The sequence below is a fragment of the Branchiostoma floridae genome, chromosome 3 (assembly GCF_000003815.2).
Source record: "Branchiostoma floridae strain S238N-H82 chromosome 3, Bfl_VNyyK, whole genome shotgun sequence".
NCBI classification, from domain to species: domain Eukaryota; kingdom Metazoa; phylum Chordata; class Leptocardii; order Amphioxiformes; family Branchiostomatidae; genus Branchiostoma; species Branchiostoma floridae.
The window spans coordinates 23,006,207-23,020,792 of NC_049981.1; the positions used below are offsets into that span (position 1 = coordinate 23,006,207).

At 41.4% G+C, this 14,586-nt stretch overlaps 2 protein-coding genes across 2 annotated transcripts in view; one reads left to right on the forward strand and one right to left on the reverse strand.

Annotated features, from left to right (window-relative positions):
- LOC118411753 (Golgi-specific brefeldin A-resistance guanine nucleotide exchange factor 1-like) overlaps positions 1-3,662 on the forward strand; it is a 50,508-nt gene extending 46,846 nt beyond the window's left edge. Inside the window, exons 38-40 of the mRNA XM_035814237.1 lie at positions 32-218; positions 1,140-1,301; positions 2,035-3,662. Of these exons, the coding sequence (XP_035670130.1) occupies positions 32-218; positions 1,140-1,301; positions 2,035-2,267 (582 nt within the window). The 3' untranslated portion in view covers positions 2,268-3,662. The remainder of the gene's footprint in view (positions 1-31; positions 219-1,139; positions 1,302-2,034) is intronic.
- LOC118412403 (C-type mannose receptor 2-like) lies at positions 3,394-8,714 on the reverse strand. Its single transcript, XM_035815243.1, has 6 exons — positions 8,409-8,714; positions 7,210-7,344; positions 6,884-7,012; positions 6,109-6,314; positions 5,133-5,316; positions 3,394-4,739 (listed from the first exon to the last, which is right to left on the reverse strand). Exons 1-6 carry the CDS (start codon positions 8,419-8,421, stop codon positions 4,486-4,488), a joined length of 921 nt encoding a protein of 306 aa, XP_035671136.1. The 5' UTR covers positions 8,422-8,714; the 3' UTR covers positions 3,394-4,485.
- Positions 8,715-14,586: the final 5,872 nt, after the last annotated feature.

A 14,586-nucleotide genomic window follows, 5' to 3' on the forward strand; every position in this document is an offset into this window, starting at 1 on the left:
ATTAAAACTGTTGATGTTCACCCATCTCCAGTTTGAGGCCATCCCAGAGTCCCTGAAGAACATGTTACTAGTGATGGACACGGCCAGCATCTTCCGGGAGGACTCCACCCCCTCCGGCTACACCCAGCTCTGGAGCATCACCTGGGAGAGGATCGAGTGTTTCCTGCCCACTCTCCGCCAGGATGTGTTCAAGGAGCACCATAAGGACCACAACACAGGTACAGTACACGCTAGGGGTGGGTACTGGAACAAAACTGTGTCTAATTGTTGGACCGGTACGAAAAAAAATGGACCTGAAAAAATTTAGTGGACCAGATGTTAGACCAATTCGAAAATGAACAAATTATACCGGCAGACATTTACGTGTTTGGGGGCTAACATGTCCAAGCAAATAACAAGCGAAGTTGAGGAGTGTTTTTATAAAGATTCCACAGCTAAACTTGGTCTAAAACAGAGGCAGTTAGTGTTGTTAAAATGAAAATAGGATTTTAACGCCAATGGACATCGGATACTCCAGCTAACAGAATCCTTTGTTAGCAAAATGGACTATTGTTTTGTGTATAATAAGTTCACAGATGATCAGGCTCAGGTCCGGACCTGGACCTAATCCTCTGGACATGAACCGTACCTGTACCGGTACCCATCCCTAGTGCTTACTCATCCCTAGCATCCCGAAGAAGCCCTAGGCTTAGATCGTAGGCTCAGGTAATTTTTTCACCTTAGTCCCACCACCCACTAAGTTAGTTTGTAGTCCCCAGGATAGACTGCTTCTTCCAGCATGCTTTGTGCAGAAAGTTCTCTTTCCCAGGACCGTCTGTGTGACAAACCCCGGTACCTTGTACCAGTAGCCCTCATCCAGCCATATAATGTTTTACACAAAACACGCATATTCAGTGGAATACGAGGGTTGATTGGGACCCTTAGGAGGAGCGTGGGTACTGAAAATTTGCAAATATTCACAATAGTTAGATTTTCACAGTGGCTTCTCCTGTGCAAAATCAAGACACCACTTCCATTGTAAAACTGACTGTACTATTGAACTGCAAACTTTAACAAGCACAAAAAAAACTACTTTACATTCCTGCTGCAAAAGTGAAGAAACATACAGGATGTGTAACTCTAAGTCTTGATTTCCACAGAGAGAAGAGTGGCATCCCCCCCTCCTCCACCCCCCTCACCCCCAACAGTAGTGGAACAGCCCCAGCCCAGCAGCAGTCCAGAGAAACCCCGGTCGGAGACCCCAGTACAACCAACACCAACCCCTGAACCTACAGCCAAACCTACACAGACTCCCAGTAAAGGTGAGTTCTACTTGTCCTGTCATGCAATAGGGAACATGGGGTGTGTGCTTGTTTTTGGCGACACAACAGGGGTGGAGCCTGCTTTTGGTATCTCATTCTGGTTTTGGTATCTCATGTTCTGGACATGCTATTTTTGGGATAGTTGAGCGGTAGATATCTCTTTGGACAGAGAGCAAGTGGTGTAGGCTTGGCCCCCCTGGTGGCTTTTTTAAAACTGCAGAAGTAGGTTTTGTTTAAGACTGAAATAGAAATAGAGTAACTGAAGAAAGGATTGGCAGATTTTTATTTGTGTATATAACTCTTCCTGCTTTTAAGGACGGAAAACATTAATAATCTACTACTAATGTACTACTACGAAGATGGACATGCTTTAGTTACCATGTGAGCCTATTGGATCTTTGAAAAGTTACACATTGATTCTTGAGATTTTGGTCATTTTGTATATTTTCTCTCACTAGTCATTCCGGCCCAGGACGTTATGATGCACTTGCCTTCACCGTTTGCTCTATGAAATGTGTTTATGCATCCACTTTGAGTATGCAGTAAGGAAACTGTTGGGTGAGTGCAGTTCCTACCATTTCTGTACGGTGGAGCTGTTGTAGAAGGTCTGATGGATTCACATGGTATCTAAGGGTCTAACGTTACATAGAACATGGTGATGGTGTAGTCTAGAGTCGAAGAGACAAGCTTGCCAATGATACCTTACAAAGTTTCCTCTTATGTTGACTTTCAGACTCTCCACAAACGGAGACTCCGCCCACAGAAGATGAAAACACCCCGCCCCTCCCCACCTTCATCCTGCAGCCCCCCCTCCCCGCAGTGTACTCCCCCGGGAAGCCCAACCCCACGGACGGCCAGCCCCCTGCCGTGCCCATCGTACTGAACCCTGAAGTCATCCAGGGGACGCCTATCCCCATACTGGCTCCCCAAGAAGCACCACCCTCTGTCACAACAACATCCAACTAAACCTGTTACAGCACCCCCTGTCAGCATTGTACAGAATTGCAGGGCCCTAAAGAGGCACCACTTCCCGTCACAACATCCAACTAGACCGGTTACGGCACCCCCTACCAGCGTTGTACTGAACTGCAGGGCTCCTGAAGAGGAACCGCCTTCTAATACACAAACATCCAACAAAACCATCTACGGCAATCTCTTGCAGCTTTGTACAGAACTGCAGATTATGTCAAACCAGTGGTTAAGTTTATGTCAAATAAGTCTTGCAAAGGCAAAGGTGCTTGTAGTGAATCGCTGTGCATTAAGGTGAATTAAGGCAAGGTTTACAGCCAGTATTACTGACTAGTTGTGTTGAACTGATGTGCACATGGCAGTATCTCTAAGTTCAGTACACTAAACTATAAGTCCCCACACTATTACTATCTCTATTGTGTGCATATTGCTTGTCTTTGATCACAACACAGCGTGATGTATAGATATTTTTTTGATGTTTGAAATTTTGGAATGTCTTGTCAACATTGTATGATCTCTGGCTTATTGTTTTGATGTATAAAATGTATTTGGCAGGAATGATTAATTGGATGTCTCTGTCAGTTAAAACGTTGCTATTGTTTGTTCTGGTGTTGGAATTTGTGCCTGACAGAGTTTTGTGAAACCAGCATTTCAGGTGCATTTCATGTCCTCAGTATTTTTTTAAAAGGTTTTGTAGAATGTCAATGGAAGTGTGTGTAGATGGATGCCTTAGTTGTTGTTTTACCAAGTTTAGCATTTTACGTGCATGAGTTGTCATACATTATCATGAATTAGCATATTTGGAGAGCTATATCGTAGAAACAACAAAGCATGGCCTTGGCCACTTGTGCAATGAGATAATATATAAATAAGGCGTTTTGGCCAGCACCTCAAGGGGGAGGCCGTTTTAGCTTTCCCCTCCCAGACTCCATTTACAGATGTGGAAAGAAAGTGTACAGAAGTCTGGAGTGAACTGCACAAGTTTAATGTACTTTTCCTTGATGTTATAAAGCTGAGGTTTCCGACTTTTGTGATCAGAGACAGGACTGTATCATGATGTAACAGAATGCTGCTTGTCCAACTGTATTGTAACAACAGCTGTACATTACACATCAGTAGTTAGGACATGTATGTACACAAGGGACAGTATTTGTACTGTTGTTGATTTGTGTATTATTAAGACCAGTCGGAAATTTTCCAAGAAAATGTACATACGTGTACAGAATATTTATGATTTTTGAAGAGATGCATTTTGTCTCTCGACACGATGACAGTATGTATCCAGGAGAATTAAAAGTTGAATTATTCCGTCACTGCATGGAAACTGTTGTAGAGATGTCATCTGTATAATGTTACTACCATGGAAATAAAGAAACAAAACTCAAATAGCCATATAGAATGGACTCGTACTCATTCCTCAAGCTACTGACATATTTCGCACCGCAGAATCACACGTGCAGGTTAGGAACATGCTGCTGGGGGCTCTAAAAGAGCAGAAGCAAGAGTTTGTGGAACTCGAACCCAATTCTTATGATTCATGAAGTTTGAAAAATGAAAATGTACATTTCGGATGAATTTGGTTGAATTTCAAGTTTATTGTTCATCTGTATCTAAGCTGCAAATGCCTTGATTACTAGATTGCTAAGTTGAAATCATAAATGTAATATGTTATGCATGGTGCAAACACTATCACTCTTTCAAAAGCTTACAGGTTCAGACCTTAATCCACACTGACTTAATTTTATGGATGATATCCTCTGAAGACCCCAAGACTAATGTAAAACCACAGGCCTACAAAGCTGGTAATTCGAATTGAACCACAGAACACAGTGTACATGTCTCAAACGAAGTAACAAGACTTATTTGTAGGAGGCATATGTAGGCTGTCCTGTTCATCCTAGCAGTTTTATATGATGTAACTGAAGTAATCGATATTTGATATATTTACAAGAACTACCAAAGAAGTACGCTATTAGGAGACCTGGTATATATGGCTCCAAGCACTATTATTATGAATGATATATGATGATGAGAATACTCATATATAGCAGTCTGACATAATAATCACATTTTGTGGTAGTGCATAACGAGTATTACACAAACCGACATATCTTGCTTTTATGTGGCAATGCGGCAAGTTCTGGACTTGCGTGGAGAGGATTTTTTTTACAGTAGGCAAAAAGTAATGCGCGCGCGGATGTCACCCATCAAATCTTTAAGTCAGTGTGGCCTTGCCACATGTTGGTACGTCACAATACTCCCATATTGTGCCAGGATCAGTGGTGAAACACCAAACTTCGTATTCCCCGTCTGGGTTCCGGCAGTAGTTGTGCACCAGATTGGTGTAGATGTGCTGATGAGGTGTCTGACTGCTCCAGTGCTGACACTTTCTGCCTGTTTTGGTCACAGCGACTGTTCCCTGGTAGGAGGCCCCATTTCCCTCCTTACATTCTGCTGCTGCAACTGGTTCTGAGAAGTGAGGTAGATGAAGAGAGAAAAAAACAGTATTATACAGTCATCAGCAGGTTAGGAACTTTGTGCTGACCACGGAGTTGGAGCATCTAAAAGATTGGAAACAAGAGTTTGTAGAGTCCAAACCTCCGTCAAATTAAGTTGGAAAAAATGAAATTGTACATTTTGGTGATGTTTGAATTTCAACAGTTTGATGTTCATGTCCTAATCAAGTATTTGAATTTGCTGCTCCTCTGTATGCAAATGCACGTTGACCTGCTCTTGAGGTGTATGAGTCAGAAGATTAGTGTTACAGTAGTAGATTTTAAGTATTCAGGCAACACTAGGAAACATTAAGACATACAAATGTAGTTAATAAGGAAACTTATAAAGTCACAACAGAATATTCACCGATTTGACAGATGAAGCTCCTGTGCCCCGCAGAACAGCTCCTGTCACGCCAGCTGACACCTGTACCCCCCTGCTGTACCTTGAGTAGTCCGCAGCGTGCTTTCTTCTTGTTGGGCTTTCCTGGTGCCCAGTTGGTGAAGCTGCAACTACTCAGCAAGGTTCCATCAGACCACTGCCACTCACCCTAATTTTCAATAGTGGAAGGTAATTGAGCACTTTTTCAGGCCATTTTGATTTGATAATATGGATGACATCCACGCGCGCATTAGTTTTCATCCGTTTCCCCCAACAAATGTCGTTGACCAAACTGTGAATTGTACAAAGTTTAAAAGAATTAGCACATATATGCCATAAACTGAGAAAAAAATCTCATTAATTCCAAAGTCGAAGAAGAAGATAAAAAATGAAAAAAATCTATTCTTCGGTATACCATACTCTGTGTGTTTTATTTAGCCTTCCTGACCACTGAAGACAACATTTTAGAGAGAAACTTTTTTTATTCGTACACTCACATCAGTGTTGAGGTTCCCAGAGATGTCATCCATGTAATCAAGTCAACATGGCCTTAGCGCCCTAATAATCAGCTACTACATGTATCGTATAACACACCATTGTCAATGTACAGTTCTACACCAATGGCATTGGTGTAGAACTGTACATTGACAATGGTGTGTTTGATGTGGACAAAGTACGATCACTTATCAAATGTTTTTCCAACTATAAGACTAGATATCAAATTAAAATTGTGGCAAAAAGTTGAGAGACGATTTTAAAGAAAGGGGGGAAATGACGGGAACTAAACATACCAAAAGAGAGCAAATTGAAAATGCCAGTGGAAGTAACTTATAATTCACGTAAAGATGGTCTTGACAACAAAAATGGTTCCTAGCCATTATACTAGCTTGTGGACTGGGGGAGTCTTTTCCTATGAAAATTTCTGCCAACAGACATTGCCAACATCAGGTGGAACACTTACTGATTCAGAAGTTTTCCTCAGCCCGATCCAGTAAGCTCTGTCTGCGTCCACTAACTTGTCGATGAGGAAGTACTGCAGCTCCTGGGTTTTGATATCGGCAAGATGGCCTCCATCTGCATCACAGGTCCTCTTAGCATCATTGTACGCCAAAGCTTGGTTAACCACCTTGTAGTGGGCTCCATCATGCTCTGTGTAACCAGGATATCCTGCTGGAAAGAGAGGGGGGTAGATATATTGTATCTATTCAACTTTACAAATAAAAAGAGACGAATACAAGAGAAGCTGGCTGCGAAAACCATAAAATTGGTTACTCCACCGGCATGCTCAAAGGAATGCAAATAAAAACAAATATACAACAAATATGCACAGAGGCCTACAACAGCAAAGAAACTCCAGGAGCTAAGGAAGCTTGCAGGATGCAAAGCACAATGGAAAAGGATGAAGAAAGACTGAATGCAGCTATAGGACTTTCCAGACTATAGATGCAGAACACAGTGACTGATGATGATGATACAACCATTACAGACTAACTTCTGAAGCAAGAGTGGACTTACAGGGTTTTGATGAATATCTCATTGGTCAGAGAGGCTCCTTACATTGTATTAATAGAGCTTTTCTATGGACTATATCTGAGTGGATTGCCTTGATCTTAACTTGCTCTTGCTTTCAAAAAAATTGGTTGATAACTTGACAGGATGTTGGAATCTACTAGTCCGACATACTGAACCAGGATGACATAACAATATGTAAGAGTAAGAGAAAACAGAGCATCAACCTGTTTTATCCATGGCCTTAGTCCCCTGATCAGTCTCGGGCTGTGGAGTTGTTTGATCCCGGTAGAGGGGGCTGCTGAACTGTGGCATCTTGGCAAACGTAGCGGTGGTCTTTTCTAATTCAGATAATCCTGAACATGAATTAAACTAAACTTAGCCAGATATAAGCAAACCATGTAAGAAGGGATTTATATAGTTTCAAGAGAATACGTGTTAAAACAATACAATACAAAACAAACAAACAGCTGCAATATTTACTACCTAAGCTCTCTGTAATGAGCTGCGACAAAAGGGCAAGGTTGCCGCAAGAAGAAGAGAAAACATCAACCTGTTTTATCCATGGCTTTAGTCCTCAGACCAGTCTTAGGCTGTAGAGTACTTTGATCCTGGTAGAAGGGGCTGCTGAACAATGGCCATGGCGTGTTCGCAAACGTAGCGGTGGTCTTCTGTAATCCAGGTGATCCTGAACATGAAGGAAAGTAGAATTAGCTAGAAAATACAAGCAACAAATAAGTATTCCAAAGAGGAAGGGGTTTTAGTGTCAACAAGACTTTAACATCTATTATCATAATACCGGCACGTTTACGACGATTTCTCTAGCCATACTGATTTGACAAATTGTCAACGTATCATTTTCTCCAGTTACATGTTGCTGTTTTAGGTTACCCTTGACACTTCTTCTGTGTAACTTTTCTGCCACTCTTGTCCTGCTAAAAGCCTAATATCGTAATTGTAACACGCCGCGGAATTACACGGCGAACGGGCGCGTGGTTGGGAGGGGGTAAAAATACCGGCCGGAGGCACAATTAACTGTCGCTATGTACCTTTATACATCCTCCATGTTCCTTCCTTTTATGTTAGTAAATGCATAAAACATAAACCTGCATGAGCATACAAAATGTAATGAGAAAACGGACGTATACTGTCAAGAATTTTCATTTAACTTTTGTCCGTCACAACCGCTGTGACGTGGTAACACTTTACTGCTAGCGTAGATATAAAAATGGCGGGAAAATGGCTGCGTACGTTCAATTTTGCCCATTCAGTCGTAGATCCGGGCTATTATGCAACGGTTCTTCACACTTTACATGAGTTGTAGGTCACCAACAGAAATTCAAGATTGCTGTTGAATCATGTTCGTCTTGTGCCGTGAGCATGTGTAATTCTGATCTACAAATCTGGCAATGAATGTGACGGTGTGTTCGTCCCACGACGAGCTGCCTGTCCCGAAAAAGATACTGAAAACTTTTCGCCTTGTTGTCTTCGAATGCATTGTAATCGATGCTTTGTAAATGATGTATTGGACACCTAGATGTCTGAAGTGTGCATACCTCAGAAATAACTATTGTTGCATGTGTAGATCTCTTTAAATTCCATTATTTTTGATCGGCCGGTATAAGTCTTACGGCCGGTATTATGCCAATGCATGTTAGATATTGAAACAATTTCAACAGATTTTGGGCAGCTGCAACATCTACTTGTCTATCTGTGTAAAAAGGTTGCCGCAGGAATAAGGGAAACATTTACCTGTTGTATCCATGGCCTTGGTCTGGAGATCAGTCTTAGACTGCAGAGTGCTTTGATCCCGGTAGAGGGGGCTGTTGAACTGTGGTCTGCCGACAAACGTGTAGGTTTTTGTGGCCTGCGCCGCCGCTTCACATGGTTCATCTTTTGAAGTGGAACCTGAAAGAAAGCAACATTAGGAATGAGATTTAGCCAAAGGATATTGGACACTTGGCTCGTTCTCACTGAAATGTAAAAAATGCTGTCGCCTGCCTGGACGACTTGATATGGAGCAAATTATACACAACATCACTGTACTGGTCCCTTCGTTTTACCACAATCATTACAGCTACTGGTGGGATTTCTTCCCCTAAAAATTGGCTGTCGCCTGAGAAGACACGAAGAATTCAAATAGCAGCCCAAAATGTAACAATTCAGTTCCCAGAATTGTTCGACAGGTGAAACCAGCTACCAAGGGCCTCTGACCGATCACGTCAGATCGCTCCCATCACTGATCTTAGAGGCTGCGTGAGGTGGTTTATGCCTGCCGCCAAATTCGGTAACAAACGTTACCACCATGAGTATGGTGGTTGCCACGGTTATATCATCCACGTATAAGACTAGAAATTGCCGTTACCGGTAACATTTGTTACCTGTCCTGTAATGCATAGTCAATGGGTAAGAAAAGAATGAGTTGCCATTTTTGGCTATGGTTAAAAGAGGAATTTTCCTAAACAATCAGGTAGGTTTCGCTTAAAAACAAGCCGAATTATTTTTCGAACAAAAAATTGCCATTTTTAAAAAATTGCCATTTTTTTACATTTCAATGAGAAGGAGTGACTTAAACATACGTATATATCATGTGATGTACAGATCAAGCCTCACCCCGAAAATAACTACCCACGGCGGAGATGATTTTTAAAAAAATTTGGTTTTGGTATATTGCCCAGTCATAGTACGGTAAAGCTGTTTAGCACGTTGGTTTGATTGTTGTGAAAATGAAATTAACATCTAAAATTCGTTACAGCAAGTGCCCTGTGGATATCACGCATACATGTAATTTATAAGGAATTTGACCCTACGTATTTCGTTCCCTTTTTCTAAATCGCACTGACTTTTCGCTGTAACTTGCAATTGTCCACTCGTTTTGTCCACCGTGTTTACTTTGTAGACGTGTAAATTTGATACACTAGAAGGAGACTCAAGTGAACGACAATTGATTAACCTGGCACAATTCTTCACTACAGACCCCAGTATAAACCATGCTCTCATAGCGTTACCACAGGGAAGAAAAAGTCACAGACATGCACTGTTCTTTGTAGATTAGAGCTGATATTTCTTCCCATGGGTTTGGCATTTGGCTTTGAGCTTTGTGCTTCTTTTAAGGTAAGAAAAATAGAAGTTTGAACAAATCGATATTTGGTAGCGCTACCTTATATACTTTTTACAAAGCCTTCCGAAAACGACTTCATCAGGTTGGTAGAGCATAGGATATTTTAGAGTTTCCTCTTATTCAACCAGTAATGTGTTTCGAGAAGCAGCTCTCCAGTCAGAAGCTCTGAGGCAGATGATTGATAGGTATCGAGACGAAAGCAGGTGAGAGATAATTGTGCAAAAGAAAATTTCAGTACCCTTGTTAAAGGTGGTATCTCACTGCATTTGGCACCGGTGCGGCACTGCGGGGTTCGTTCAATGCGGCACTGTTGTGTTGTTTTCGCCGATTTCTTTATAATTCAGATATTGCGTAATAGACAATGAAATGCACAAAACGTAAAAATGATTCTCTAAAATTCGTTGAGTATCTTTCGACCCCCGCAATGCCGCACCATTGCCCCAAGTGAAGTGATATACCGCCTTAACTTACCTGTTGAAATGACGCAGCCGAATGCGAGCATTATGTAGACCCACGCCGACATGTTCGGTTTCGCGCTCACCGATACTTGCAAGTTAACAGTTTCATCGACGTAGAAACGTTATTTCTTAATGTTTCAAAAACTGTCCGTACCAGGCGCTACAACTGCGTGAAATGACAACCACGCAGTGTTTTCGACACACCCTGTTGCAGAGGAAATTGGTCTGTTGATTGTCTGATGCTATATGTTTGCTTTTACTTTTTAGTTCTGATTCAAAAGATAGATCAGTTGACTACCGCGCAGACAAGCCAGTTTTCTGCTGTCAACAACTGATCTTTACGATAAGTCCGTCGATGAAGTATCTTAAGTTTCATTTTGCCTTTGATCTCAGGTGACTTATTAATGTCGTTTCTTTGTTGCATAGTTGGTTGTAAAAACTTACTTACGGGCGGATTTTTGTGAACGACTTGCCATGCTTTGTTGGTTTGTTTGTTTGTTGATGTTGTTCTGTACAAAACCGGTGAAATGTAGATGAAGGTTCGATATCCAAGATACGTCAAATATCAACTACTCATGCATTGTTAACTGGATATCACTTTGGAAAAAAATCCTATCCAGTGCTAGATAGTTGGATAATTGCTTGTTGGCGTTAAACTGGTGAACTGAGCAAATCTATATAGTTTGTGTGTTGGGTAGGAATGTTGTGTTGGGTAAGAATGCCTGGCTTTTGGCTTACATGGGCATGAAGATTGACATTCCCGTGCTTTAACTTAAGACAGCCATATCTATACAGTATCGGTTACTTTAAAGGTGATCACAACATCTTATAAAACTGTGGACTGTTTAGGGCTACCTATAGAAACAACACCTCAAATAGCGTTTCAAATTGCGCATGATAATTGACGACACCAGATTGTATCATTTTTTTGTTTAATAGCAAACACTTCATCACAGCAAGCACATTTCAAAACGCGTTTACTTACCTTATCTCTGAACAATATCTTATCAAGCTAGGTGCTTTCATGCCCCATAACAATATGGATTCGTGTTAACATATATTGAGACTCTCATGAAATCCTAATTAGGCCATGACGACAGTAGGGTGTGCAGAACTAGAATAGAAGACTTTTTAAAGAATTACTTACAAAAAGGAATTCACTTGTACAAAACGTAACAGCACAAATTTACACAATACGTATTGTTAAGGGCCATTCCTATTTCATGTAGGGTTTGCTCCAATGACTAATTTCTGACAGGGGTGTTTTATCCCTCTGGATTTTTTGTGCAGGGTTGTCGTCCCTGGGTTTCAGTGCAGGATTTTCCTTCCCCGTAGTTAGCAGTGCATTCTGATTCTCTTTTCTCTATCATTACACATTTTATAAGCTTTGCACAATCAAAATACATTTAGAGCATTCACATATATAAAACTATGATTCATCAAGCTTCACAACACAAATCAATCTCTCTCACAAATACAAGGCCATATAGGAGACCTCATAGCCTTATGAAATATTTAGAGTTTTTTAATTAAAGGTACCTGTATATTTTCTTTATCCATGCATGTTGCTTGTTTTGATATCTATATACACATGCCAGAATATGAAACCGCACTCAAGAATTGAAATGGAAATAGAAAGTGAGGCGATGTTAGAAAATACTTTTTCTTAACCAAAAAGATGAACCAAAAATGTATGGATATTACATAGCGTTACCATATCATCAAATATACTATGACATATATCTCCCATTACTACAAACAACATTTGATCGGGGATTACAGTGTATGAAAAATCGTATAAAACACATAACTATATGATGTGAAGGCACTCAACGCTGGTAATATTGCCAACAGTAATGAATGATAATCAGAGCACACACACACACACACACACACACACACACACACACTCACTCACGCACACACACACACACACACACACACACACACATTAGTTGCACTGGTAAGTTTGGGCATGACTTGTTTTATAAGCCTCTGGTTATATCAATCTTTACTCCAACTACTCATGAGATGCCAAAAGTCATGAAAAATAAGAATCAATCCCTTCTTATCATCTTCCAAAATCCCAGGCAAAAAGGCCCCCGCAGTTCCAAAAAGCTTCAAGGCGGCCAAATTCTATACCATGTACCACTTTTTTAAGAGCTAATATCTATCATTAAAAGAATAAATCGGTAAAAGTATCTGATGCAGTACCATAGAATCCGCCTTGGTTGTGATTTTCCCTTAGATTTACCTCAGGACAACACTGAGGTATTTTTGTGATAGAAGAACTGGTTGAGTGACCACGTTCACTGATAGTACTTACAATCTCTGCCTGAAAAATAATGGGCCATTTTATGCTTCACTAGGGCTTGATAATAGTTTGTCTTATGGTTGCACTTGTCACATTGGAACGGTTTGTGCCCACTTTGTTCTGCATGTTGTTGAAGATGACTCTTGAAGCGTGCTTTGTATCCACAGGGGCAGGTCAAGTTGTTGTTACCAGCTCTTTGGGGGCTTGGCATCCCTGTCGTAACGCTTGACCCTGGACAAGCACCAGTTTCAGTTCCTGACTTGGGTGTTGCGAAATTCGGGGATGGCACTGTCTTGGTAGTTGTTGCTTCTGCGGCTCTTGTATTCCCAGATGTAGGTGCCACGTTCATCGTGACGTCTTTTTGGGTTGTTTCCTCTCCTGTTTTGTTTCTCTTGAGAGGTGTACTCGGCCCAAACTTGGTTTCTTGGTCTTGTCTCCTCATCGCAACTTCAATGGAGCTTGAGCCCGCTGCATCCCAGGAGCCTGGATTCTGGCTTTCAGTCATGCTCGGTCGCGCACCAACTCTCACTGCGTCCTGCAATTCTTGGCTATCACGGGGTTTCCCTGCTCCGGCATCACCCATCCTCTTTGCCCCAGTGGTTGCTCTCAGCATTGGTTCCGGATCAGCTGTTCCAGAAGGTGCCCCCTGCACTAGTGCAGCTTCGTTTATTTCCCCTCTTCGAGTAGATTCTGAACTTGTGTTGCTTCTCTTGATTGATGAACGTGACCCAAGGTTCAAGATCTTTCTTGCATGGGACTTTGTAGTTTGGTATACAGAATAAGCTGTCTCAAAGCCACAGAAGTCACATCGGAATGGTTTGTGATCACGTTCTTTAGCGTGTTGTTGAAGATCGCTATTGGAGCGTGCCTTGTACCTACAGGGGGCGGGACAGGTTAAGTTATTGACCAAGCTGAAGTTGGCCGCCTATTCATCCGCCCTTTCGTAGCCGCCGATTCAGCCGCCGATTCGTGATAAGACCGAACATAGCTACTTATTCAGATACCGATTCGAAGGAACTGAAATTTCCTAAATTCGCCCCAAAGCGTCCATGGCACTCAGTGCATATCGGACATTGCTTCAAATCTTCTGTAACAGCTCATGAAATGTGAATTCACATATAGATGATATTAGAAAGTAACATTTCATCTATAAAGTGCAAATTAGACATTAGAAACCAAAACCTAGCGACAATCTCATGAACTACCGCCAAATCACTAGCAGAAACGCAAATAGGGTCTTGAAAAACCCTACGTTTTCACAAAACCAATAAAATTTTACATGATTTGATTAACGAGCCACAGCGGGCCTAAGTGATAATCAGTATTAGAGAGCGGGCAACTAAGATTAAAGTGACGCACAGATTTAACAGACATCACAGCGTTGCCATTAAGATGACATATGCGATCGGGAGAAAGATGGGGCGAGTTTGCCATTCTATTGACCCAATTAAACAATAAACTAAACATACAACTTCGACCAAACTCCTTCTGTTCTAACCGAAGTGTATCCGCTACGTTGTCCATGTGACAAATTCAACAGACAGCAAAGCATGATGACGTCAGGGTGCCATAAAGTTAACATATGCGGTCAGAAGGAAAGTCAGGGCGGGTTTTCCACTCTATTGTCCTATAAACTAAACATACAACTTCAACCAAACTCCTTCTGTTTACACCGGAGCACCTATGCTACATATTACTAGTCCCAAATTTAGCAGACATCAAGGCTTGATGACGTCAGAGTACCATAAAGTTGACATATGCGGTTAGAAAGAAGTCGTGAAGGATTTTCCACCCTATTGACCTAATTAATAAAATCATACACAATAAACTAAACATACAACTTCAACCAAACTCCTTCAGTTTACACCGAAGTGCCTATGCTATATATTACTAGTCTCAAATTTAACAGACATCAAAGCCTGATGACGTCAGGGTGCCATAAAGTTGACATATGCGGTGAGAAGGAAGTCAGGGCTTGTTTTCCACCCTATTGTCCTAATTATTAAAAGATTCATACACAATAAACTAAACATGGGG